Genomic DNA, 27,804 nt, shown 5'->3' on the forward strand with positions numbered 1-27,804 from the left:
TAGGTGCAAACATCTGATCACTTCGTTGATTTACATTTCATAATGAAACAATATTATTTTTACAAATTTCTTTTATTTCTTAAACTTGGAGTATTGCCGTGTATATTGATTTAAAAATTATATGTATAGGTACTAATTTTAGCTCGATAATTATTTCAGAATTTTTGTTATAAAAAGAGAGGTCCCAGGAGTCAGATTAAGATCTTGGGTAGAATCGCGATGTTTGCTAAGATAGATTTCAATACACAGACTTAACACGAGTCTTTTTATTACTATTATTATTTATTATTACCTAAAACAGTTATTATTGTTACATAAAGCCGTTTTAGGCAACCACCACTGATTGCCTCCAGGCCGGGAACCTTTGCGCCCTCAGTCAGAGAAGGTCCTAAACAGTCCTGGTCGAGACCCCCACCGGAACCTTGGTGCGGTAACGCCAATTTCCGGCGGGCTCCTTGGAGCGGTGAACAGCTTTGGGCCGAAGGACCATGAGAGGGCCGGAGCCGGGTCCCGAACCTACGATGGAGGGGGACGTGCTGGACACGCTAGAGGCGCTGGGGTGAGTGTTCCTGGGGCCGTCTTTTCCCCCTAAATGTAAGCTCTCCCTCGGCTTGGCCGCTGCAGTCTCCTCCCCATGGGTCTACTCTGGGCTCGGGCAGCTCGGTGCAGGCCTCTTTCTCTGCCTCACTCCCTCCGGCGCCGACGGAGTTAAGAGGGAGGTGGGAGAGAAATCCTTTTGCGGGGTTGGGGGTGGAGTAGGGCCGGAGAGCTGGGGCGCGCGGCCCCCTCTCCCAAACTCCTCGCCTCGGAATTCCGCAGCGGGTACTGGCGGCAATGGCGCGGAGCAGCCAGGCTAGCTTCAGTCCTCCGGAGAAGCATGTCCCTACCCCGCGGGTGGTATTTTTGTTGACGTAGTTGTCGCGCCCAGGGGGAGGTGCTGGAACTCTGGACTGCGGCCAGGGACTGTTGGCTGCTATGGTGTACAACCTGTGGCTTAATTAGGGCTCGGGAGCGAATCTCTCTTGCTTCCTTGACCAAAGAAAATGTTTTAGTTCAGTGCTAGTCCATTCATTCAACTATTTCGTTCACATGTTAACATATTTACTTGATATTAATAGATATTCATTAATGCATATTTGTGTGCTAGACAGAGGAAAGAATTTCAGGTTACTAGTAGTTTACATAGTCGTGGGGGCTACAAAGAGTGTGCTGGTATTTACAATTTAGAGTGGGAAGTGCTATGAGAACTCCTGGGATGGTGGTAATACTTCTAGGTATGGGGAGCAATAAATGCAACGTGGTCTCTCAGCTTTATCTTATTTTACCTCACAGCCATTGTTCTTATCCCAAATTAGCTTGTCCTGCGCATTTGTCCCTTTAATGCTCCCACCCTACTCCTGCCCCCAGCCCCAGTCAGCTCCAGAAAACAGGTGTCTTACCTGTCTTGTTACCAGCACCATTCTATAGTGGTGTCTGACACAATAAATAGTGGCTGAATGAATGGGTAAATGAATGAAGAAAAGTTCAAAGAAGAGAGTGCACAGAGGTAAGCATAGGGCCAGATAGTTGAGAGTCACAAAATACACGTTAAGAGATTTGAGCCATCTGGCACAATTGTTTGCCTTGTCACACGCTGGAGTTTCTTGAATGGAATAGTGCTATTGTGAAGCTCGAAACTCCCACTCCCCCCTTTTGTTCCCCTAAAGCTGCACTTGTTACTCTATGAACTGATTCTTTTGGACCCTGATGATACTTTGCAGTGACCCAGTGTTGTAGAGCCTTGCACTTAGTAGATCCAGAATAAGTGTTTGCCAAATGAAAGAACAGAGCCATCAGTTATTTAGGGGGCATTTTCACTTTTGTGATATCCCTTGGAGATTTTCAGTTAACTTGGTTAAGGAAGTAACCAAAGGAAGAAGTTAAAATAATTAATTGAAGTGTTTAGGCCTCAAACAGTTTGAGCTCTTAAGTACTCCAGATAAGAATAGTGGGATTCTGTAAATAGTTAATGAAAAAGGTTAAATCAGTGCTTTTTTTCTTCATTCCTCGAATTTTTTTATATTATAGATGTTTTGAAAAATAAAGTTTGCTGTAATTTTTGCTTTAATCAAGAACTAGTTTCAGATTATTTAATATGAAAAGTGTAACAGTTTGCATACTTTAGAGTTGATTTTTTTCCTAGAATAACTGAAGACAAGATTTGAAAGTTTAAATTTTCCTTTAATGATAATGAAATGTGAAAAAAGAGTAGTTGTTTACTTACAGTATGTTATAACTGAACACTTTAAAAATACTGTCCATGTACATTGTGAATAATGCATTTTCTATTGTGATTAAAACATTTAGGATATCAGAGAAGATACTTTAGTTAGATAAATAGAAATGAAAGGGAAGAATTAAAAAGGGAAATCTATGTGAAAGAACAATTTAGTGATATAGTATTATTATAAATGAAGACAAAGTAGAAATAACTTAGTTTCCTCATCTGTAAAAGGAGCAGACTGGAGCAGATTATTTCAGAAGTCTCTTTCAGTTCCAACAGTCTGATTTTATAGAACAATGGATCTCAACCCTGATTGTGCATCAAAATCATGTATGAAGCTTGCAAAAAATGTTCTAGTCTGGTATATACTACAAACTGAATCATGATCTTCAGTGGTATTCTGTAGGCCTGCATGTTTTTAAAAAGCTTCACAGACTAGGTTGAGGACCACCATTATGGAGAGAAGTTTATTTCATATATTTATTGAGCACAACTCTATATTGGACGTTGTTCTGTGAAATCAGTGGTGAGCAAAATAGACTTAGTCCCTGTCCCTGTGGAGCTTACAATTTAGTGGAGAGACATGATTACACAAACATTTATTAACTATAATAAGTGATTTAAAGGAAAATAACAGGGTGGCATAACAGGATAGGAGGACCTATGTAGTTTTATGTGTTAGTGATAGATTCCTGAGGAAGTGACATTTGTGTTGAAATAGGAATAGTAAATAGGAGTTAACTAGGTGAGGTTGGATAGGAAAGGAGGATAAAGGTATCCTTATAGTGAGAACAAAATATGGAAAACCTTGAACTGGAAAAGAGCATGCTGTATTAGAATATCTGGAAGGAGACTGATGTGGCTGGAGGTCAGAGCAAAGACCAGAGTGTTGGCAGATTGGATTGGAGAGTTAGATGAGGACCAGATCGTGCAGCACCTTTTAGACTGTGTTGTAAATTTTGTTTTTTGTCATAACAGTGGGACATGATTGAAGGATTTTAAATAAAAAGGAGTTATTAGATGTTTAGTTAGAAAAGTGACCTCTGTCAGCAAGGTGCAGAGTAGATTGGAGAATTTAGTTAGTAGTCTAGCCAAGAGGTGATGGTTGCTTAGTGGCAGTGGATATGGAAAGAAGTATATTACAGGACTTAGTGATTGACTGGATATTAGAGCTGAAGGAGATAACAATATTAAGGATTCGTTTCTTCAGTAAGTATTTATTGAGCACCAAAATGAAATGATACTCCTTGGAATATAAATTGAAGGAAAGAAAGTAAAGACAGCAGGGAACTAGTGAATACAGAAAATATAGAGGGACCAATGGAATGGAGGTAAGGATGATAACAGAGTATAAGTTAGTGGTCAGAAGAGCAAGCTGGAAGGATAAATGTAGGTTGTGGTTGAGGAGTGACATGTTTGAATTAGTGATTTCAGAGATGGCGTATTTCTAGGTGATGGCAAGGTCCAGGGGGTGGTTGACGGACAGGTGGCAAAAGTTAGAAAAGAGGAAGTTAGGGAGTCGAGAGCTCAGGGTATTGGATAGGGTATATATGTAGACTTTGTAGAAACTTAATATAATACCAAAAATGGGAATGGAAAGGGAAACTGAGCACAGGGAATGTTGAGGAATATCCAAGAGGTTGATAGATGAAAATCACAAGAGAAAGAGCGTGGCAAATCTGACTGTCCTGAGCCTGGAGAGAACAGAAGATATTTGTAAGATAATGGGGGAGCAATGATATGAATGCTGTATTGGGAAGCAAGGAAGACAAACCCATATGATCTTATGGAACTTGAGAGAGTAAAATAGCCAAAGCTAGAGGTGGTAGGAATAACCTTTTTGAGAACAGATTGGCGATATAGGAGTTGTTCATGGATGGAACATAATGGAAGAGTTTGGGAAACAGGGAGAAGTAGAGAGCTGGATCAGAGGCAAGCCACTAGGGTGGGTAAATGATAGGGGGAGAGGAAGGATCTCATATTTTTATATGTCGGCTAATGAAAATAGAATACAAAGTAAATTAGGCCCTGGCTGTATCTTTGTGGGGGTTTGCCAATGGCCCTAACACACTGAAGATTGGATCACCCATCTTGAAGTAGTGTCAGACCAGCAGCTATGGTTCCAGTGTATGGAGAACTTCTGGGGGACTCTGGGCCTAGGGGCGGTATCCTTAGTGTTTGGAATAAGAGTAGTATTTTCCTAATTAAATAAAAATTTATAGGACAAACCTAAGAGCATAATACTAATACCTGTCTTTTAGGACATTGTGGTAATTAAATGAGCTAATATACATAAGGCACATAGCACTGGCCTAAGAGCAGTTCATAATGTTAGTTGCTATAATGATTGTTTTTAGATGTTAGGTTTGTTAAGTGTATTTCTTTTTTCTTTTTTACCTGATTTGGTGAGGTGAGGCATTAAGGATTGTGGGGTTTCTTCTCCTCTAAATTTAGAATTTTTTGGTGATTTAATCAATTTTTGTTGAATTTTATAGTTGGTGTTTTAGTAAAAATAACTTAAAAACTATGTGAATTAAATTCAAGGGTTTATGATAATTGCAGAAATGAAAGCAAGTTGGAGGAAATAAGATGTTTACTATTAAATCTCAATGAAAGGCATTGTAAGACATGGAGGAAAAGTAACACATAGAGGAACCAGTCTTGACTGGAGTTGCAGTTCTGCCTTTACTTGGCTGCATTACTTGGCCAGGTTATTTGCTTAGATTTAAATCAGCATGTCATCATTTATTTTCTAATCCTACAGAATTAGGATAGTATTAACTTCAAAGCATTGTTGTAAAGATTAAATGAATTATAAATAGCAGGTATCCTAACATCGTTAACTCTTAATTTCTTATGTGCAAAATGGAGATTTGAAAATACCTTCATTAGATATGACCAGAGAATTCAGAGAAAAAAAATGCAAATGGCCTTAAACATATGAAAAGATATAGTCTTATTCATGGGAGAAATGTAAATTAAAACTATATACTGAGATACTAAATGGTCATAAATCCAGATGTTTGACAACTTTGAGTTATGGGGGAATAGGTGGGTACTCTTATACCTTTATGGTACCACCCCTGTAGAGCAAAATTTAATAGTATCTAGCAAAGTTACATATCCACTTACCCTTTACCCTAACAATTCCATCTCTAGGAAGCTATCCCGGATGCACACTGACAAAAATTTGCCAAATTTCTTAATATAGAAAAGCATTGCACACAACCCAAATGTCCTTCAGTGGGGCCATAGTGAATAAAATATGGTGTATCTAGGCGGTGGAGTACTATACAACAATAAAGGTGGAGTAGTAGCTCTACTGATCTCTAGTACACATAAATATGTGTATGTAAGTGTGTGTATATTTAAAACAATGAATAGAACAGTATATAGTAGGCTACCTTTTATCTAAATAAAGGAAAAGTATTTATATGTTTATATTTAAAAATGTTATGGAATGACAAACCACAACTAATAAATATAATTACCTATGGGGGAGAGATAGAACAGAGGAGAGGGAACAAGATTAAGATTGTAAACTAGATTTGTCTGAATGTACCTTGTTTTGTAAATTAGACTTTGAAACCATATAGATGTTTTTCATAATTATAAGACATAATTAAATAAGAAAATCAGAACAAAAAATTAAAAGCAAAATGAAACAAAGGTCTTTGAATATGTTGAGTAGGTATTTAATCACATGGGAAGGAATCGTTTTTTTACACATCCAACTGGAATATATTCTAAAGATAAAAACATCGTTTTTAGTAACATTGGTGTTAGTAATAATTTTGGTTTTCCTATTTTGAAACTATATGTAATTTACATTTATTTTTACTAAGATTATGTAAATATCATTAGAAACCAGAATTTTCATTGTAAGAGAAAATAGATAACAATGTAAGACAAATAAATTTAAACCCCTCCCACAAACCCACAGTTCTAAATTTGAATAGAAAATAGCAATGTGAACTTCTGATGTAATTTCTCTTAAAAAGGTACAGATACAGTAACTAACCTTTAGTACCAGGTTGAGTACTCTTAACTACCATTAAAAAGAATCAAGGTTTCGTGGAGAAATGCTGATTACCGGTGTTAGGGCGGGAACATCTTGTCATAGAAAGCAGGGAAAGTTTTCAAAGAATACTGGGGATAAATCAGAGGTCTCATTGGCTAACATGAATGGCCTCCCACTAACCAGAGATAGGGCAGTTTGAATATCAAAAGAAAAATAACTGCAATGGATTAAAACCTATCAAGTATGTTAAAATATTTAAGTTTATAATGTGAAAAGAAGTTCAGTTGCAGAAAGAACAACAAAAGTAGAAAGCTGGCATCTAATCCAACGAAGATAATATATAAAATGATTTAAAAATTTAAGGTTCTATTCAAATATACTTTGTGGCACTGTTTTAAAAGTATAAAATTATAAATGGGTTAGGTTAAAATGATCTCATAGGTCTTTTTCAGCTTTAATTTTTTTAATTTAAAATTTGCCTGATCTTTTTTCACTATATTTCCTTTTTTTATTCTTGTAACTAGTGTAGTTATTAGACTGCTCTATTTGACTTTGTGTTATATGTAATTCTCTTAAAATTGGTTGATAATTTTACTTTTTAAAATGTTAAAATATAGAAAAAAAGCCAAATGTAAACTATATAGAGCAGAAATTGGCAAACTATTTCTATAACAGACCAGATAGTAAAAACTTTAGATTTTCCTGGCCATAATGTATCTGTCACAACTGCTCAACTTTGCCATTGCAGTATGAAAGCACCTGGAGACAGTCTGTAAATGGATACATTTATTGGCTGTGTTCCAATAAAACTTTATTTACAGAAACAGGCAGTAGGCTATGATAAAGACTATTAGGGTTTCTTTTTTTTTTTTTTTCTCCTTGTTTTAACCTTTTATGTCTTCCTTTCTAGGTATAGGGGACCACTGTTAGAAGAGCAAGCCCTTACCAAGGCAGCTGAGGATGGACTATCTTCACCTGAATTTTCAGAGCTCTGTGTTTGGTTAGGCTCTCAAATAAAATCATTGTGCAACTTGGAAGAAAGTATCACTTCAGCTGGTATTGGCATTGTGTTTTATTTACTTTTCTGTTTAATAGTAAAATGAAATGATAGCTTATAATTTACAGTTTCATCTGTAGTATGCCCACAGTACAAAGAAAAATCAGTATGAAGAACTTCAGTATGTTATATTAAATATCTTTGGAGTACATTTTAACCCAAAATTCTTAAATTTGTATGAAATTATAAACAATTACTGTTTATCTGTTGTCTTAACCTTAGTATTGTTCTTTAGAAAAAGTAGAGTCTGAATTTGGTTATTCAAAAAGTTTAATTTTTGAATACTGCTTATTTTGAATTAAAAGTCCTTTTTTTGTTTGTTTTTTAAAGTACATGTAATCCCTAGTTTAAATTGTATTACTAAACCTGTAACTCAGGACATGGATTCACAGAGGAATACTTTTATAAAAAAACTCCTGTACTAGCTCATAAAGTTTAATTCATTACTGTCTTGGTAACTGGAGTCTTTGTGAGTCTTTGGTAGAGTTTCAAATAGTGTAATAAAATTAAAAAATAAAAATTATTGGGTATTTGCTAGGGGACAAAATAGCCTTCTGTTTTGAAGCTATCTTTACTTTTAAATTGTTTTTTTCCTTGCCAAATCTAATAGAATTTATGTGATGTGGAGTAAATTAAGCTAAATTCAAAACTTGATACAGGCTCCTACATAGTTAGATTATGAAAGAAGGGTAAGCAGTGAAGCATAATTAGGTGGTTGCATTAATTATCCGAATCCATAGAAATACAATAGAAATGGACCATTTGCTCTGAAGCCAATTAATTATAGCTATAATAATTGCTTTTTAATATTTCAGTTACATAAAATATTTCCATTTTATCTGCTTTTATGGAAAGTCCATTGGACAATCCTCAGGGATTTAAATATAAAAATACCACGATTAGATACTTATGTTCTTAAATTGATACTTATGTTTCTGAATTTAAGTGTTGCTTTCTATATATGGAAATTAGATACCTTTACCTAAGCTTTGGGGTTACACATAAGGATCGAATGTCAAAGTGAAAAAGTAAAATTGAATGTAAAATTGAAATCAACTAGTGGTGGATTTTATAGTATCAGATCAAATAGTAATTATTCAATCACTATCTTATGATTTCTTTCTTTTTTTTTTTTAAAGGGAGAGATGATCTAGAAAGCTTCCAGCTTGAGATAAGTGGTTTTTTAAAAGAAATGGCATGTCCATATTCTGTACTCATATCAGGAGATATTAAAGACCGTTTAAAAAAGAAAGATGACTGTTTGAAACTTCTATGTAAGTTATCTTTGAACATTTAAATGCATGTGTTTGACTTGGTTTTTGTTATTTTCAAGATTTAAGAAATTTCATTAATGAAGCATTTTGTATATAATAAATTATAATGTACTCTATAAGATTTCTAACACTTATGATTTATTTGGCTAATATAGAATTTCCTGTGTTTGTGATTTATATAGTATTTTAGTAATTTTTCTTTTGCCTAATTCACCTCTTAGTATTTATGACTAGAAGGCAAAAAAGTTGGTGATCTCCAAAGTCTTATTTAATCTTAAAACTCTCTGAAACTAGGCTGCTAAGCAGATTTTCGCATCTTGTTTTAGTGATAGGCACTGAATGGTAGTGGTTTCAAAAATATTTATTGATACTTACTATTGTACTAGAAACTGCTCTAGGCAAAAAGGCACCCTTAGGCCACTTGAATTTTAGTGAGTCTGGCTTATTTTCATTAGGGATGAATTTGGAGTATAAATTACCTTATATCTAAACAATTACCATAAATAATCTATTTATGGTAATTAATCCATTGGGTCCCTTCAAAAATTTTTTAATTCAATTTAATTTCATGCTATTTTGAAACTTGTACAAACAGTGACCATTTGAAAAAAATTTTCTAACATTTTCTATTGTTGAATATTTTTTATTAGATTGTACCATTTATACAAAGATCCATGTGATATATTCCTTCTAGGCGCTAGTGTTAGCAATGTTTGTTTTATTTGAGCTGAAATTACGTGTTTGTGTTTAACCAGTGTGATGATAGGAGTTTTGGTATTTGAATAACCTTGTATGTGTGTGTGTGTGTGTGTGTGTGTGTGGGTGGGGGGGTTAAAAATTATGCTCCCTCCCTTTCTTGCACTGTTTCCTCACCTTCCTTTCATTGAGTGTGAGTCACTGATTTCCTGAACCATTGTTATTAATTGGAGATCATAGTAACCCCTGGGTATTTTGAGACAAAGGATTCTAAAAAGCATGGCTTAGAGGAACTTGCATACTCTTTCAGTTAATGAGAGCTAAGTAATTCATCATGTTTACCTTTTTGCCTTAGCTGCTAAGAAGCTCAGCAATAATAGTAATATAGGCTTCTGGTAAAAGTAAAGAGGATATATAAGAGAAATTGGTATAGTTTTTTTCTTCTGATTACGGAAACATGCTTAGGAGGCCAGGTAAGGTGGGGAGTTAGTGTTAAATGTGTACAGTTTCAGTTGCAGAAGGTGAAAAGGTTCTGGAGATGGATGGTGGTAATGGTTGCACAACACTCTGTACTTAAGGATAATGTACACTTAAAAATAGAATGGTAGATTTTATATCTGTTAAAAAATTGCATGCTCATCATATAAACCTTATGAAATAGATAAAATTGTAAAGAAGAAAACCATTTATAATCTCACTCCCCAGAGAGAATCATGACTAACTTTTTGGTGTATTTTGTTTTCTTTTTTTCCTTTGTATATACACATTTAAATAAGATTGAGATCCTATACAAATGCAGTTTCTTCACTACTTCCTCCTCCATTAATGTGAACATTTTCCCATCACTTATTTTAAAAAAAATCATTTAAATTGGCTATATAACATTGTATGCTATGGACATACTTTTACTTAATAGATTTCAAATTTGAGGGTACTTGGACTTTTTCCATTTTAAATTTCTTTGCTCATAATTCTGGATTAGTTAGACCAAGATTATGAACGTGAAAAACAAAAATCTTTGGTCTAGGTATATATCGCCATAGTTTTCTCCAGAAAGGTTATACCAGTTGACAATCTTACCAGCATCTACTCCATCTTTATCTTTAGTTAGACTATCTTTAAAACATACAAAAGAAGCTTCACGTTCTTCTTGGAAGTGTTTGTAACATGTATAAAATAAAAAGGACCAAATTCCTTACTATGTGGAGAGCTTTTATAAATCAAGAAGAAAAAGAAAACTCACTGAAAAAATGTATGAAATACATAAGACATTAACAGGCATTCTACAGAAAAAAGTTTTTTAAAAATTGCTTTTAATCATGAAAAAATGCACAGTATCCCTCAGAGTTAAAAAAGTAAAATGACAGGATACTATTTTTTTTCACTTAACAGTTTAGCAAATAACAACAAAAAAAGAAAATTGATAATACAAGTTTAGGGGAGTGAGCATTCTCATATACAATAGGTGTTAGCGTGTGGTAGAATGACTAGTACAAGCTTTTGGAAAGGCAGATTATTAATATCACAATTAAAATTCACGTGCCTTTTGACTTGGCAATTCCATGTCTAGGAATACATATTTATTTCCTCAAGTGTACAGAAATATATGAAAAGGATGTTCATTATGGCATTGTAGTAGTTAAGTAGGAATGGTACATCTTTGCAATGATACCACAATATAGCTATTAGAATGAAAACAGATCAAATGTGCTGATATGGAATGATCTCTAAGATATATTGGTATATAAAAAATGAAAATAGAGAACATGTATAGTATACCTTGTTTCTACAAAATATATAGATGGTAGATACATATACTAAATATACATACATACATACATATTTATGACTAGAAAGATAAGAAACTAATAATGCTAATCGCCTCAAAGGAAGGGGAATCTGAGGATTACAGTGGAAAGACTTCATAGTATTTTTTACCATCTGCATGGATTAGCCATTTTAAGTATTAGACTGAACTCTTGTTGTTACTGTAACATAGCGCATGTTTCTGTGGAACAAAGGCAGACTTCAGCCAAGGTTCTGTCCAAAATATAAATTTTTGAATGGGTGATTTGTTTTAATGAGGTTTTAAAACCAGAGGGACCCTGGCATAGTCCACAGAAGCAAAGTTTGATACATGTTGGTCTTAACTTTCTATGGGCTCTTTAGATTGTGTGACATGTGTAGATTGCATGGAAAAGACTTTACATCAGTGGCTTTCAATCCTCCCTGCCCGTGAGAATCACCTTGGTTGTAAAATGTACCACACAGATGTCCTACTTTTACTTCAGATCTACTGGTTCAGAATCTCTCAGGGTAGGACCCAGGCACCTCTACTTTTAAAGTTTCTCAGATATTTTTTCTGCTCAGCTAAAGTTGACACTGTATTAAATTGTGGAGTGCGTGATTATTACTTAAAATAAATAAAAACAAAACCCCAATATTTTAACTACTGTAGTGAGAGTTAATTTAAAACAAGGCTATAAATAACCACCTAAGATTTTTGAGTAATTTTCTTAAATATGGCTGTTGAAAGGGTTAAATGAAATGGTGACAGTAAAGGGGTGGTGTATCTTGAAGGCAAACAATTATTCTGATTACTCTGTCTACTAATAGATCAGTTAGAGCTATACATTCTCCCCTGGCTTGAGTACTCTGTGCATATAAGTGAGACTATTTTATCAGAGTTTTACATATTCTTAGACATTCTTAAATTATTGATTTACTGTTGTGTTTCTCCTACTGAACTTTAAACTCTTTGTGGGTAGGCTCTGTCTGTCTGTCTGCCTGCCTGCCTGTCTGTCTCTTTCCTCCCGCCCTCTTTATTATTTCTTTTTGTGATAAAAAAAAAACAATGTGAGATCTACCCTCTTGGCAAATTTTTAAGTATACAGTACAGTACTATTAACTATAGGCACTGTACTACAAAGTAATAGATCTCTAGGCCTTACTCATCTTGTATAAGTGACCAATATGTATCCACTTTGGTTTAGGACTATGCCACGATCCCTCTGATTTCAAAACTTCATTCAAATAGATTATTGGTTCTTAAAAATTTTATGTTTAATAACTCCCTGTTTCTCCCTCTACCCCCACCCCTGGCAACCACCATTCTACTTTCTGCTTTATGAATTTGACTAATTTAGATTTCTCATAAAAATAATTTGTAGTATTTGTACTTCTATGTCTACATTTTTACTTTGCCCGGTGTCTCCCAGCTTTATCTATGTTGTTGCAAATGGATTTCTTCTTTATTAAGGCTGAATAATAATCCATTTTATGTATATACCACATTTTCTCTCTCGAAGAATACCTAGCTTGTTTCTGTATCTTGGTTATTGTGAACAGTACTTCAGTGAACATGGTAGTGCAGATCTCTTTGAGATCCTGATTTTGATTCCTTTGGATATATGCCCAGAAGTGGGATTGTTAAGGAGTTTGTGTGGATTTTAACATTATTTGTTTTTTTCCTTATTATAGTATTTTTAAGTACAGAGCTTCAAGCTTTACAGATATTACAGAACAAGAAACGTAAAAATTCTCAATTGGATAAAAATAGTGAAATTTATCAGGAAATTCACGCTATCTATGACACCCTTGGTATTCCTAAGTCAACAACTTCTGACATTCCGCTTATGCTAAGCCAAGTGGAATCAAAGGTATTGTATTTGTTTTATTTTTCTTTCCCCAAATGCAACTAAATGCTAACATGTAAATAGTTCCTTTAAGTATAAGATATTCATTCCATTTCAGGAGAAGTTTATCTTCATGGAAACTAAATTTTAGATTTGGAGTTAATATGTATGTGACCTAATTTGCTTATAGCTAATATTCAATGATCACATCTTAGTGCTCTTAGGCTTTGTGAGAGTTGCTGTGATAGAAATCACTTTGCAAATTTAAGGATTCTTTTTCTAAACAAGGTTGGAATGAATACATTATGAAGAAAAAAGTAGAATTAACCTATAAAGTCAAAGGCAAACTAAATTTTTTAAAATGGGCATTAATGGAATTGCAATGTGGTTGTTTTTGGTAGTGAACAAGTGCAATTTCTGGTGGATAAGTGTTTAGCAAATGTTGTATAGTGAATGAATAAATGAGTACCCTGATGGCGTAAAAACAGCCACAAAATATGTACCTCAAGCTTTTTGATTTTTTTCAGTTATTAAACTGCTTTTCCGACCTAGTCAAGCCATATGTTAGAATGTTGCTCTCATAGATCAAATTTTTGCCTAATTCCTAGGTTTTGTAGAAACCCTCTAGAGAATAATACAGGATTCATTTTAAAGAAAAAATTCTCACTTTCAAAAATAGGTACTAAAACTCCATTTTTAGGCACACTACTTTAAGTCCTTGAATAAAGTACTGTTTTGCATTGATAATTTATGAACTGAAGAAAAAGATTTGTCTTCACGTGAGAGAATTTTAGTATCATTAAGATGAAAACACAATATTAAAACTTTTTTTGAGGTGGGAGGAGAACTTGCAAACCAAGGAATGTCTGTGAATCCCAGCTCAAAAATACTTTCTGGGTTAACAAGTTATTCTTCAGAGTTTTTTCTCTTTTCCTCTGGATTAAGAATGATCTGGGGTTGGCTGAAATGTCTAGGACTATTTCAAATTGAGGCAGAATTATAGACTCTTCCTAATCTCCCAGTGCTTTCACATATTTACCCCAAAGAGGCTTTTTTCCTTTTAGGCATTTCAGTTAGTATTGGCAAAATCCCCAAACCTCTCTTTTCCCTACTTAAAGCAGGCTATAACACCAGTGTTCAAATGCTGGCAGGCTAATTATAAGGTAGTTGTTACTATGGTCATTGTGGCTAAATAATTTACCTAAAAGGACTTCCTTCTCCATTCAGTTTCTATCAGAAATTTCCATATTGTGCAGAAGAGACTTTGTCACCATTGGGAGGAAAATTATCATTTTCTAACTCGAAGCTATTTAAATGTGAATCTAGAGTAATTATAGTAATAATAATGGAAATAATAGCAGATATATAGCATTTACTGTCCTAAATGTTTATATGTAACAAGTCATTGCCGCCTTAGATCATCTATAATGAGTTAGGTCCCATTATCTACAACAGCTATATGAGGAAACTGAGGTACTGAAAAGTTTAATAAATTAGACAAGCAGATTTCTAAGTAGTGGTGGATCTGACTTTTGAATGCAAGCAGTCAATCTCCAGAGTCTACACTCTTCACTCCCTCACTATCACATACGTATTAAAACTGTTATCTAATGTTGAAATCCTGGGATTGTGATTACGTGTAAGAAACTGCAAATATTCATTCAGAATTCCTCTTGAGTGAGGAGTTACCACTAAAACTTTTAGTAATATATGAAATAATTAAATTGGAGGTATTTATAATAATTGGTGAATCTATACAAAAGGTATGTTTTAACAGAATAAGTTAATAATTATAATACGTAAGAATTGTATCAGTAATTGTTGTAGAGGTAGATTTGCTATGAAGCTAATAAAGCTTAAGCTTTGAGACTCCTCATTTGCACAAGTTCTTTCTAAGCAAATTTTTTAAAAACAGCTTTCTCAAGATATCATTTACGTGCCATAAAACTCACCCATTCTAAGTGTGCAGTTCAGTGAATTTTAGTATATTTGCAGAGTACAACCATCATCAAAATCTAATTTTAGAACATTCTCATCACCTTTCCATCACCTTCAAAAGAAACCTTGTGCCTCTTTACAGTCACTCCCTATCACCACTAATCTTCATGCTAATTTCATTTTCATAATTTTTAATTCTTTTAAAGAGAATGCCCTCCAACATTAAATAAGCTTCATACTCCTCAAAATCCGAACTGTCCCTGATTGTTTTCTTTAGTTACCTTATAACTGAGACACTGTAAATATTTCATTCTGTTTTGAAATATTTTCTTTAGATAGTAAAGGATTCTCCAGTTAGGAGGGCGAGCCCAACTTAGGCTATCATTTCTTAGTCATTTCCTTCAGGATAAATGACTGTTATTGGAATAACCCCTATATTGCTAAAGTGAAAAAGAATGCCTACTATCTTACTCACCAGAGTAAAACTGTTTCAAGTAATATAAATTAGTGGCTTTGCAAAAGGAATGAAACGTATGTGTAGAGACTAATTGAGAGGGCTTGTTCATCTATGTTGTCTTGCTGAACAGTGAAACCAGAATACTTAACAATTGGAATGTGTAGATAGTAATTAATTGAGAAAAATCACGTGCTCATCAAAGGTGTTAATATTCCTTTTGAGAATTTACCAGGATGTAAGAGAGTGCCATCTTAAGAAAATCCAAAATCATACGGATTCTCATAGTAAAACCTTTTAGTAGCTACTTTAGTTGTCTATTACATTATTTCTTATTCTGGCAAAGTAATGTGTGAATTAATACTTCTTTGAAAAAGATATTCTGAATAGTAGTGATATTCTTTCCCAATATGTAGGGGTATATTTTAGTTATTTCACTTTAACATTTTATTATCTAGCATTGAAAATAACATTTTAAGCAAGAATAAGATTGCTTTAAATTAGGGATATATAGTTTCACAATCTTTTATATTTACTTTTAGGTGAAAGATATTCTCTCAAAAGTCCAGAAAAATCATGTGGGAAAACCACTGCTGAAAATTGATTTAAATCTGGAACAGGCGGTAGGTAAATCCCCCTTCTTTTTATTATTAGATTTATATAATTCAGTTAGTGAATATGACTTAATTTTACAAATGGACATCTAGATTTTACAATATATAGCTTGTATTATTTTGGAGAATTAAAATGGATTGATATTCTAGAGTAATAGGTCCAGACATTTTTTTTGATCAGCTTATTAATTTTAAAACTACTTGGCCAAGAGTATTTATGGAGCCCATTATGTTAGCATAGTTGTCATTTGAAACGGATAATAGCTTAAAGCCAATAAGATTGGAAGTTACTGGTATTTCTTTCCTTATTGGTTCAGACGACTTAGCAAGTAGATGTTTTGCTTAATATGTTTGATTGAAGATAAGGTAAATTCTACCAGTTTTGGAGTTTAATTTATATGTTTAATATCTTCTGAATATCATAAATGTTCTATCAGATACTCTATTATTTAAATAATTTACTGTTAAAGTCTCTTGGATCAGAAAATAGTCATTGGGTACAGTATTTTTTTAATTAATAGGAAGTATTGACCACAATTTTTAAATTTCCATGCGTAATGAAAGAATCTAAAACTTATAATATTTGTTTCCAAATGGTTTAGGAACAACTGGAAAGAATCAACGATGCTCTTTCCTGCGAATATGAGTGCCGCCGGCGGATGTTGATGAAACGATTGGATGTTACAGTGCAGTCCTTCGGATGGTCTGATAGAGCAAAGGTAGGGCTGTTTTGCCGTCTGTGTCCTGTAGGTGGTACTCTTTGACAGTTCTTCAGTCTTTCTTGTCTATTATGTAACTATGCCACATTTGTACTTTATCACTCTGAAGCACATACCCAGGCCAACTACTGGTCTTATATAACGATCCTGGTCTTGTATAAATCCCTTTTTTCAAATATTTTATTTCTACCCAAATCTTTCACATTATTTTAAACTCATACATAACTGTGATTTATTCAAGGATATGTATAAAAGAAGGCATTATATGAGACAGTAAGATAAATAAAGTGAGCAACTGATCAAGAAAGAAAGACATAGGAATAGGTATTGGTAGTACTGATCCTGAACAAGTCTTCTTAAAAGTGTCTTAAGGCTGTGGAGTGTGGTCCAGTTGAAGAGGGATTTGGAGGATATGGGCATCTCTAAATATGAATCTCTTCATACAGCTTTCTAGAGATCTGTCTTCTATCCCACCCATTTTATGCATCTAACCTGTACTCAGGCTTTGTCCTACCTTGCATCATAGACTGGAAACTCCTGACAGTAAGCTGGGACAATTTTAAGAAATCATTTGCTCCCTCTGTTTTCAGGGGTCACAGTCCTATGTTCCTTGATGTCCAGTGTCGGAAAAAAAAAATCCCTATTTCACATGGGTTGTCCAGTTTTATAGTTGTTTCAAGTGGAAGAGTAAATCTAGTGTATGTTACTCTCTGCTGTTAATATTATTATACTCTTTGGATTAACTGGACAGTTTTTCTGCCCCATCTTGCATCAGCACTTATTCAGCTTTATTCAACTGGTACCTGGGCTAAGTTGGAACATCCAAGCTGCTCGTCTCACATGTCTGGGTTCTGCTGTCTGCTGGGGTGCTTTGGTTGTCTTCTTGGCTCTGATGTGGTCTCTCTCTCCATGTGGTGTCTTGTATTGGTTTCCTATGGTGGTTGTAACAAATTACTGCAAACTTAGTGGCTTATATAATACACGTTTATTCTCTGAACAGTTTGAGAGAACAGAAGTCCTAAAATGAAGGTATTGGCAGGATTGCATTCCTTCCAGACGCTTGAGGGGAGAATCTGTTTTCTTGCATTTCCTAGCTACCAGATGTCACCTGTGTACCTTGGCTCTTTATCTCATCCTCCATCTTCAAAACCAGTAGTGTAGGATCCTCTAATCTTTCTTCCTTTGCTTTTAGTGTCACTTTGCCTTCCCCTGTCTGACACTCTTGTGTCTCTCTTACAAGGATCCTTATGATTACACTTGGCCCACTCATGTAATCCAGAGTAATTTTTCTATCTCAAGATCCTTAATCTGCACCTGCAAGGTAACATATTCACAGGTTCCAGAGATTAGGATGTGGACATCTTCGGGTGGCCGTTATTCATTTTACCAGATGTCTCATCTTCCTTCTAACTGGATGTTATTTTTTCTTGTATTAGGTTTCTCTAGCATATGCTGGTGCTGCTTTTTCTTCTTAAATATACTTTTAAAATTGGATAGTCTAATGAATTCTCCACTTTCTGTATACTTTCCCTCCTCAAAACGTGTCTTCTTATTGTAGTAAATCTGGGCTGTTTGCTTGGCTATCCTTGGCTATCTCACTATTTCTTAGATCGAATTGCCACCTCATGTTTATTTCCTCATTCTGCTACAGTAAATCCAAAAGTAATTTCCTAACAAAGGGTACATAGGAGTGATTTTTCTGAATCCTTGTATTCTGAAAATGATTATTCTGCTGTCACATTTGATTGGGTAAACATAAAATTCTAGGTTGAAAATATTTTTCTCTGACTATTGAAGGTATTTGCTTCATTGTTTTCTAGTATCTAGTACTACTCTTGAGAAACTTGTCATTTTCTATGCTTTTGGATGACCTTTTATTTTTCTCTGGAAGCTTTTGGACTTTTTATCCTTGGAGTCTGAAATTTCACAGTAGATGTCGGTTTGGGTATTTATTATTTCATTATTGTAAATACGAGGTGGACCTTTAAATCTGTAGACTCTTAGCTTTTATATTTTTTAAATTAATTTCTTTCCTTTTGTTTCCTGTGTTTCTCTTTCTGAAACTCTTGTCAGTCAGGTGTTGGACATCTTGGATAGATCCACTTATGTTGCTTTATTTATTTTCTCATTTTCTCTTTCTCTTTTGGATTTTACTTTCTTGGAAATTTCCTTGGTATTGAATTTTTGTTTCTGCCATCATTTTTATCCAGAAATTCTTTTTGATTCTAGAGGTTTTTTTTTTTTTTCATATTTTTCTTCTTTTATAGTTATGCTATCTTTCTGAATGAGGATGAACAATTTTTAAAAATTACTTCTTTTTGGCTTTCAATTATTTTTGTTTCCTCCAGGGTAATTATTTGTTTATTTTTCTTGTTTTCTCTCTTGTGGTGACTTTCTTCAAATGCACAATGGTTACTGGTTGTCCATATTAAGGAGCAAGACACTGAAAGACTGATGGGGAACTACAGTCAGTGGTTGGAATTGTTGATATGAGTCTTTGGAACTGGCTATGGTGCTGTGAGAATTCCTAATGTTGATTTGTAGAAGTCTTTTCTCTGAAGGTGCTCATTTTTTCAAGAAGAAAAACCTCATTTTTTCTAAACACTTTTCTTTCTTTGGTCAGAGGAGGTGGAGTGGCATTTTGGCACCAAGGGTTGAAGGAATAGACTGTTTGACAAACAGATTTGAGTTAACCTTTATTTTTGCCTCCAGAATTCATTTTCTAAGATGTTGGTTCCCTTCTTATCTGTATTCCTGTTTTCCATTTTTTGTTGTAGTATGCGTATACCTTTTTATAATGTAGTGTGATCATTCTGACTTATTTACGTAGAATTACTCCCTCATGTATTATACAGAGTCTCCTCCAAACACCTGGCAGACAGATACAGAAAATTGAAGAGTGCTTAGAACAAAGTTGCTGGTGAAATCTATTATTTCAGGGAACAAAATTTTTTTTTAAGCACAATAATTGAATAGTTATAAGGCAGAGTTGAAGACTGTCTTTTATGTATTTTCTTTCAATAAACATTTATTCAGCATCTCATATGTGTCAAGCACTATGATGTACCAGGTTCTGGATGAGCATTTTAGTACTCTCTATGCTTAAGTGTAGAACATTTTTGGAAGATTTCCATGTCTGTGATACCTAATCAGCTTCTCAGATGGTTAAAGCCTATTTCTTTTCTGCATGTGCACCAGGATAAACTCCAGAGATATGTGAGTGTCCATGTCATTGGAATAACTGTTGTATGCAAGAAACTGAGATGCTCTAAGCTGTGGCTTACAAAAGAAGTAGATGACATGATTGCTGGCCTCAAGAAATGCAATAGAGTTCAGATGTATGGGAGGTGCTAGCTTTACTGACCTCTGGAAACTTAATAGGTTAAGTTTTATACATGTCAGGTTATCAGTTTAACCTGTTAGAATTTTAATGAGAAAATGGAATTTAGGAATAGAAGGACAACTGTGAAGGTAGTATATTAAATATGTCTTAATATAGTAACTTAGAGGATAATTTCAGTGTTGGCCTTAAATTTATAGAGAAATCCAAAACAGTTTTGACATGTTCTTTTCTTTGAACATTTAGAGTGGCATGGACTAATGGGCATGTTGACTCTTTACTACCCTTGAACTTGGAGACTTTGAGAAAATATGCCTTTAGGAAATACCTTCATATTTTATTTTCTTGATCTTTTTTCATTATGTTTTAAGACAAAGGAAGTTGTATTTTTATTCTTTTCTCCTTAGTCTGGGGAGATTTTAGAAATGTTTTTTTCTTAGGCTGTGGGTCAATTTAGGCCTTTCATTTCAGCCTTTCTAATTGATTATATAAGTATATGCATTTATACCTTGAGTTTTCTTGTTAAATTATCCCGTTTCGTATGCCTGATATTGTCGAATGACTCATCAAACATTTATTCTACAGCATTTTAAAACTTTACAGAAAATTTTATATAGATATAGTCTATTGATTGACTTTGAGGTTTCCTTTAATTCCTTATTTGACCCTTTAATGAAATCCTTGGCAGCTAAATTTTTGTACATGTCCATGATATATTTCTAAAATTTCTTTTTTTAAAATTGAGTTATAATCGACATATATTAGTTTTAGGTGTACACCATAATTATTTGATATTCGTATATATTGCAAAATGATCACCGTAAGTTACAGAATTGTTTTTGTGATGAGAACTTTTAAGATTTATTTTCTTAGCAACTTTCAAATATGCAATACAGTATTATTAACTATAGTCATCATTACATCCCCGTGACTTATTTATTTTATAACTTTAAGTTTGTGCCATTGACTCCCTTCACCCATTTCACATACTCCCCCATTCCTCACATCTGACAGCCACCAGTCTGTCCTCAGTATCGATGAGCTTGATTATGCTTGGTTATTTTTTTGATTTTTTTTTTTTAGATGCCATATAAAAGTGAAATCATATGGTATTTGTTTCTGTGATTTATTTTACTTAGCACAGTACTCTCAAGATATATCCATGTTGTTGCATATGGCATGATTTTATTTTTTATGACTGAATAATATTCCTGCATGTGTGTGTGTGTGTTTGTGTGTATCACATTTTCTTTATACATTTATTCATTGATGGACACAGGTTGTTACCATCTTGGCTATTGTGAATAATGCTGCAGTGAATTAGGGGGCACATATATCTTTTCAAGTTATTGTTTTCGTTTTCTTTGGATAAATGCTCAGAAGTGGAATCGCTGAATCATATAATAGTTGTATTTTTAACTTTTTGAGGAACCTCTGTATTTTCTAGTGGCTATACCAATTTACATTAACCTCCATCAGTGCACAGAGGGTTCCCTTTCTCTACAGCCTTGCCAACACTTGATATTTCTTTACTTTTTAATGATTGCCATTTTAACAGGTGTGAGATGGTATCTCATTGTGGCTTTAATTTACGTTTTCCTGATGATTAGTGATGTTTAGCATCTTTTTATGAACCTGTTGGCCATCTTTATATGCTCTTTAGAAAAATGTACATTCGATCCTCTGCCTATTTTTTAATCAGATTTTTTTTTTGCTGTTTTGTATGAGTTATTTACATATTTTAGTTATTAACCCCTTATCAGATATATGATTTTGAAATATTTTCTCCCATTCATTAGGTTGACTTTTCATTTTATTGTTGGCTTCCTTTGCTGTGCAGAAGCTTTTTAGTTTAATGTAGTCCCAGTCATATATTTTTGCTTTTGTTGAGTTTGCTTTTAGTGTGAAATCCAAAAAAATCATTGCCAAGACTGATGTCAGGGAGCTTACAAACTGTGTTTTTTTCTAGAAGTTTTAAAGTTTCAGGTCTTATATTCCATTTTAAGATCTTTAATCCATTTTAAGTTATTTTTGTGTATAGTGTAAGACGGGTCCACTTTCATTCTTTTGCATGTTGTCTAGTTTTCCCAGCACCATTTATTGAAGAGACTGTCCTTTCCCCTATTGTATATTCTTATCTCCTTTGTCATAAATTAATTGACCAGACATATGTGGGTTTATTTCTGGAGTATCTACTCTGTTCCATTGATCTGTGTCTGTTACTGTGCCAGTACTGTACTGTTTGATTACTATAGCTTTGTGATACAGTTTGAAATCAGAGAGTGTGATGCCATCAGTTTTTCTTTTTTCTTTCTCAAGATTCAGGTCAAGTAGAATCTCTTAATCAGAGAATATGCATGATTTTAGTGCTTTTGACATATATTCCAGAGTTACCTTCCAAAAAGATTATACACTTTTGTTAGTATGGTTAATCTGGTTTCTTTTAAATTATTTTACTAGTATTGAATTAGGACAGTATAATTTTATTGTTTTCTTTTTTTACAGAATATATTGTGATCATTGTCTCCTATCTAAAAGCTCTATTTCCATACCCTTTTTAAAATTAATTTTTAATTTTTAATTTTTGGAGCTATAATCCACCGTTTTAAAATGTATAATTCAGTGGTTTTTAGTATATTCACTGTATTCTGTAATCATTACCACTATCTAATTCCAGAATATTTCCATCACCCCAAAAAGAAATATGCACCCATTAGCAGTCATTCCCAACACCCCTCACTTCCCTGGCAGCCACAACTATGATCTACTTTCTGTGTCTTTGGATTTGCCTATTCTGGACATTTCATATAAGCAGAATCATATAATATGTGGCTTTTTGTGTCTGTTTTCTTAGCATAATGGTTTCAAGGTTCATCCATGTCATCTCATGTAACAACATTTCAGTGTCCTTTTATGGCTGTTATATATTATTGTATAGTGATACCATAATTAATTTTCTTATTTTGTATATTTTTTCTATATTACAAATACCAGGAATATTAATATGTATAATTTTTATTTATGAATCAAAGTACAGTCTTATGATGGATTCCTAAATGGAAATTTATTGTGTCAGTGGTTATGACTCTTAGTGCTTTTGATTCACATGGCCAAATTGTTTTTTAGGAAATTGGTATGAATTTAAACTCCTGTCAGTAAGGTAAATGAAATTTTATCTTCACTTTAGTTTCTTTAATATTTAGAATATTATCACTTTTATTGCTAATTTGATGGTTAAGAAAGACTAAATTGTTTTAATTTATATTTATTATTGGTAAAGTTTAACTTTTTCCATAAGCTTATTAGTCATTTGAATTTCCTCTTATTTTTTTTGGAATTTCTATTTGTGTCTTGTCTTTTTCCTCCCCTTAGAGTCTTCCTGTTTTCCTTTTGATTGAGCTTTTTATATATTAAGGAAGTTAGCTAGTTGCTGTATTTGTTAAATATTTTTCCCAGTTGGCTTTTGATTTTGTTTTATGTGTTTTGATATATATATAATTTTAATCTTTGTAATAAAGTTAAATTTTTCGTTATGAAATAAAACCTTTAACAGTGAACTCTGTATTTGGAATTCCAATACAGTGCACCTTATTATTTTTACAGATAGCTAACAGTTTATTCCAGCACCATTTAAAAGAATAATCTATCCTTTTTCTCACTGGTCTTTGATGCTCCTCTATCATTTATTGCATTCATACATCTATGAGGCTCAGAATCTTAATTGCCTTTTTTGTTTCATCAATATATTTTTTTCCTCCCCAAGTTTCATGTCATTAGACTGAGGCAGGAGAGTATACTGTTATCTGTACACCTGTGCTTGGGAATCAAATGTATCTTTATTACTAAGTAGGCAAAGCTGAGATTCTCTCTGTATTTTGGGGAAACTAAGCTTTCTAGGCATGGTTGTTTTTTTTTCCATTTGCAAAAAGGAGTAATAAAAACCACACTCTAAAAAAGATATTTTCAGGATTAAAGACAGGACTATTAAGTGAACAGTATTTTGGCACATTTAATAAGTGCTCAGGGACTATTAGCTGTTATGACAGTGATGATAATTTCATATTGCATATTAATAACTGATAGAACTCTTTCAAAATTCTTTAAGTCATTTTTACATAGTTTCTGGATTAACTTTGAATCACCCTCTCCCCCATTTAGCTCGAAAACCATTCCAACAGGATTGCAGTAAATCTTTAGTCAATCTGGGGGAAAACCGACAATCCTCAGTGTCCCCATCCAGAAACTTGGTATTTCTCTCCATTTATTCAAGTTTTCCTTTTGTTTTTATTTTTTTTTCTTAAAGGTCTTATATGTGATTTTGTAAAGCTGTTTTTAGGTTTGTCTTTTGTTATTATGACTAGAATGTTTTTTGTGTTACTTTTTTAACGAGTTATTATTGGTAGATGTATATTCTTTAAGCATCTGTTGGTCTACTTTTTTCATTCTACATACAAATTATCAGATATTAATGATTGCCATTGCTCTTTCATTGAAATGTTCTTTGGTTCCTTTTCTCCCTAACTTTTGTCATTTAGGTGAAAACAGATGACATAGCAAGAATTTATCAGCCTAAGCGTTATGCTTTGTCACCCAAGACAACGATTACATTGGCACATCTACTTGCTGCTCGTGAAGATCTATCCAAGATCATTAGAACAAGTAGTGGCTCTAGCCGGGAGAAGACGGCATGTGCCATTAATAAGGTTGGTTTTTCTCAGTGGAGAATGAATTTATAATATCCTTGTTTGATGTTTTTACATTTTCTTTTGTTTTGGTGAACTCCTAGAAAAGAGTGGTAGAGGGGGCTTCACTCCATCAAGGCTTAGTTATGTTTTGTGTGTGTGTTCATTTGAATTTCTTTGTTCATAGATTAAACCAAAGTTTTATCTGAATTAGAGGAATTAAGAATTGTTTTTATCAATAGCTTTATGAAGAATTATGTGTCTTTCCAGCTATGTAATCATTCATTGTTAGTGAAAATATATAGGAATCATTTCAGGTATTGACAGGTTTCTTATACCCTTGGTGTTAAAGGGAAGAGCACATGCTTTGGAGTCATAAATCTGGATTCACATTCTAGCTCTATCATTTACTTAGAGGAATCACCTTGGGAAAGTTACTGAATCTCTTGGGGGGTCTGTTTCCTGATTCAGAGCATAGAACCATTTCTTTGACAGGTCTTAAACAAGTTCAAAGAGTCTGAATTTTATACCTTAATGGCAGCAGCAACAATAAACTAATCTAGAATGTTTGTCAGCTCAGCTAGCATGTACTCTTTATTTAGAAAAAGACTGTATTACAAAAGAGGAAAAATTCAGGAGTTAGGGCATTTGGGTAATTTTAAAACGTTGTTTCTCACTCAGCATGGTGAGAAAGTTATCCTTGATATATGATACCTTATCTGAGGGATGGTTGTATATAAAGTCAATTTACCTAATTATTGCTCAGTTAGACAGCAGTGTTTATGCCTCCCTGCTTCCATTTTAAGATCAGCCTATCTTCTGAAAATGTTCTGTCTTGAAATATGTTAATATCTTGCATCAGGTTACAATCTAGTCTTGTTGGATCAAGAGTTCTTCTTTAAGTGAAATTTCCCATCTCTTTTCTGAGTTTATAATTTATAGTCTGATTATTTGAGGGAAATCTTATGATCAGTTCTTGCAGCAGCTTTCCATATACCCACCAACATAGCTTGTTTGGTGGAGAGACCACTAAGAATAACAACGAAGAAAAGCCGTTTTTGGGATTTGATAATTAGGGCATTTTTGCCGACTTTAAAAGAATGTTTTACATACTCCGTTCAAACCTTGCCCCACAGTGAGGATGTTGTACTTCTTGTCTGTCATTTATAACATAAATTACTAAAACATAATTTTGATTAGATGATCAGTGGAAGTAGAACCTGATTCATAGGTCATTTTAATTGAGGCAGTTATGGTTTTACCTTCTTCCCTGAAAGAGATTGTTTGGAAGCTATTGGCTTTTCCTTGGCTGTGGTGGATGGAGGGCCACCCTCCTTGCTTTTGTCTGTCTTTGTTCATGAATATATAAAGGAAGTCCTTTCTACAGGACATTGGGGCTTAAACCAAACTCTTCCCTGGTTTATCCTTCAAAGTATTGTAAAACATAGTTAAGGTAAAACATAGTTAAGGAGGTATAGCAAGTTTTTATTTTCTTTATAATAATATAATAGTTACTATCATCATCGAAAGTTAGCTTAAGTTTCTCATAAAAAAAAAAAGAAATAGTTCATTGAGAATCTTTGTTTCTCCTTGCAGTCATACCTTGGATTATAGTTATTATATTCATCTTGATTTCATTATGTCCATGTTATATGTATTTCATACTTTGTTGAAATAAAATGTGCTTAGAAATATAATCTTTTATTACATAGCTCATTACCAAATCAGTAGCAATAGAAAGTTCAGAGTTTTTGTTGTTGTATAAATGGATATGAATTTAATTAAAGTATATAGTTTATGTACTTGAAAATGTTTTGTTAAAAAAATTTCTTAGCGTGATAGGTACCACATTTATTATAGAATTTGCTAAACAAATTTAAATGAGAAAGTTAACAAGCCCTTAAGTTTCAGAACTATTTCCCCGAATTGTTTAAAAATAATACCACATTGTGAGGAATTTGTCATACATCACATTTATATTTTCAATATTAATTCATACTACCATGTCTGTTACTTTCATGTCCTTAAATATTTGGCTTCTGTTTCTTTATTAGAATAGTAACCTCAATATCGCTTGAATCCTTTAAGTAAATTTTAACTTTTAAAATATGAGAAACTGAAAGAAAATGTTTTTTTACACAGGTGCTGATGGGAAGAGTGCCTGACAGGGGAGGACGGCCAAATGAAATTGAACCACCACCCCCTGAAATGCCACCTTGGCAAAAGAGACAAGAAGGCAGCGGAAGGGGTGGGTGGGGAGGTGGAGGTGGTGGTAGAGGAGGTGGTGGGGGTGGAAGAGGTGGCTGGGGAGGTGGAGGAGGGTGGGGAGGTAGTGGGGGAGGGGGAGGAGGGTGGGGAGGAAGTGGGGGAGGTGGTAGCAGAGGAGGAGGTTTCCAAGGCAGGGGAGATTATGGTGGGAGGGGAGATTATGGTGGAAGAGGGGGCTATGGTGGAAGAGGGGGCTACGGTGGAAGAGGTTATGGAGATCCATATGGAGGAGGTGGTGGTGGGTATAGAAGATATTAAAAACTACAAAAATTAGCAATGCTTACTTCTTGAGAGATACATTAGGCATAGTGTTCAAAATAACATACTTGAATGTCATCTTTGAAGTAAACACCATGTTAGATTCCCTATGATACCATTCTTAGTTGGGTTAATATGTAAGAGCATTGTTTTATACAACCATTTGATCCCTTAGACATAGTGATGATTTTTTCCCCATATTCTGTGTACCCTTGAGCATGTTATGTCTTTTTAAAAAACAAAAACAAAAAAATGAGCAAAAACTATTTTTTAACATGTAAATATTTATTATCATCAAACTTGGAAAATGGAAAGTATTTTATTGTCATGATTGAATTTAGACGTGACCTGTATTTTATTCAGATTTGCGATACATAAATGACCCCACTTGTTAATTAGACTGTTGCCTCATCTGTATTCCTGTAGCTAGCTGTGTTTTGTTTTTTAATTCTACTTTACAACATAGAGAAAGAGACTGATGGTTTTGTTCAATAGGTAGTTGTCATGACTTGTTTTCTCTATTATAAGAAGCTATTCCTCTGACCAGGTTTCTGGTAAAGTTCCATAAATTGAAGGCTGAGTTTA

At 33.8% G+C, this 27,804-nt stretch overlaps 1 protein-coding gene across 1 annotated transcript; it reads left to right on the forward strand.

Moving 5' to 3' along the window:
• Positions 1 to 416: 416 nt before the first annotated feature.
• FAM98B (family with sequence similarity 98 member B) lies at positions 417 to 27,804 on the forward strand. Its single transcript, XM_011354894.2, has 8 exons — positions 417 to 559; positions 7,195 to 7,340; positions 8,481 to 8,615; positions 12,792 to 12,970; positions 15,881 to 15,961; positions 16,555 to 16,671; positions 24,547 to 24,714; positions 26,836 to 27,804. The coding sequence occupies exons 1-8, from the start codon at positions 489 to 491 to the stop codon at positions 27,217 to 27,219; spliced, it is 1,281 nt and encodes a 426-aa protein (XP_011353196.1). The 5' UTR covers positions 417 to 488; the 3' UTR covers positions 27,220 to 27,804.

Source organism: Pteropus vampyrus, unplaced genomic scaffold, assembly GCF_000151845.1.
Source record: "Pteropus vampyrus isolate Shadow unplaced genomic scaffold, Pvam_2.0 Scaffold19, whole genome shotgun sequence".
In the NCBI taxonomy this organism is placed as follows: Eukaryota; Metazoa; Chordata; class Mammalia; order Chiroptera; family Pteropodidae; genus Pteropus; species Pteropus vampyrus.

Bases quoted from the DNA above. Each gene is read 5' to 3' on its own strand.
- FAM98B (XM_011354894.2), top strand. From the start codon at position 489: ATGAGAGGGCCGGAGCCGGGTCCCGAACCTACGATGGAGGGGGACGTG. The intron at 15,962-16,554 runs GTAGGTAAATCC...CAAATGGTTTAG, and splicing joins ATTTAAATCTGGAACAGGCG to GAACAACTGGAAAGAATCAA. The intron at 24,715-26,835 runs GTTGGTTTTTCT...TTTTTTACACAG, and splicing joins CGGCATGTGCCATTAATAAG to GTGCTGATGGGAAGAGTGCC.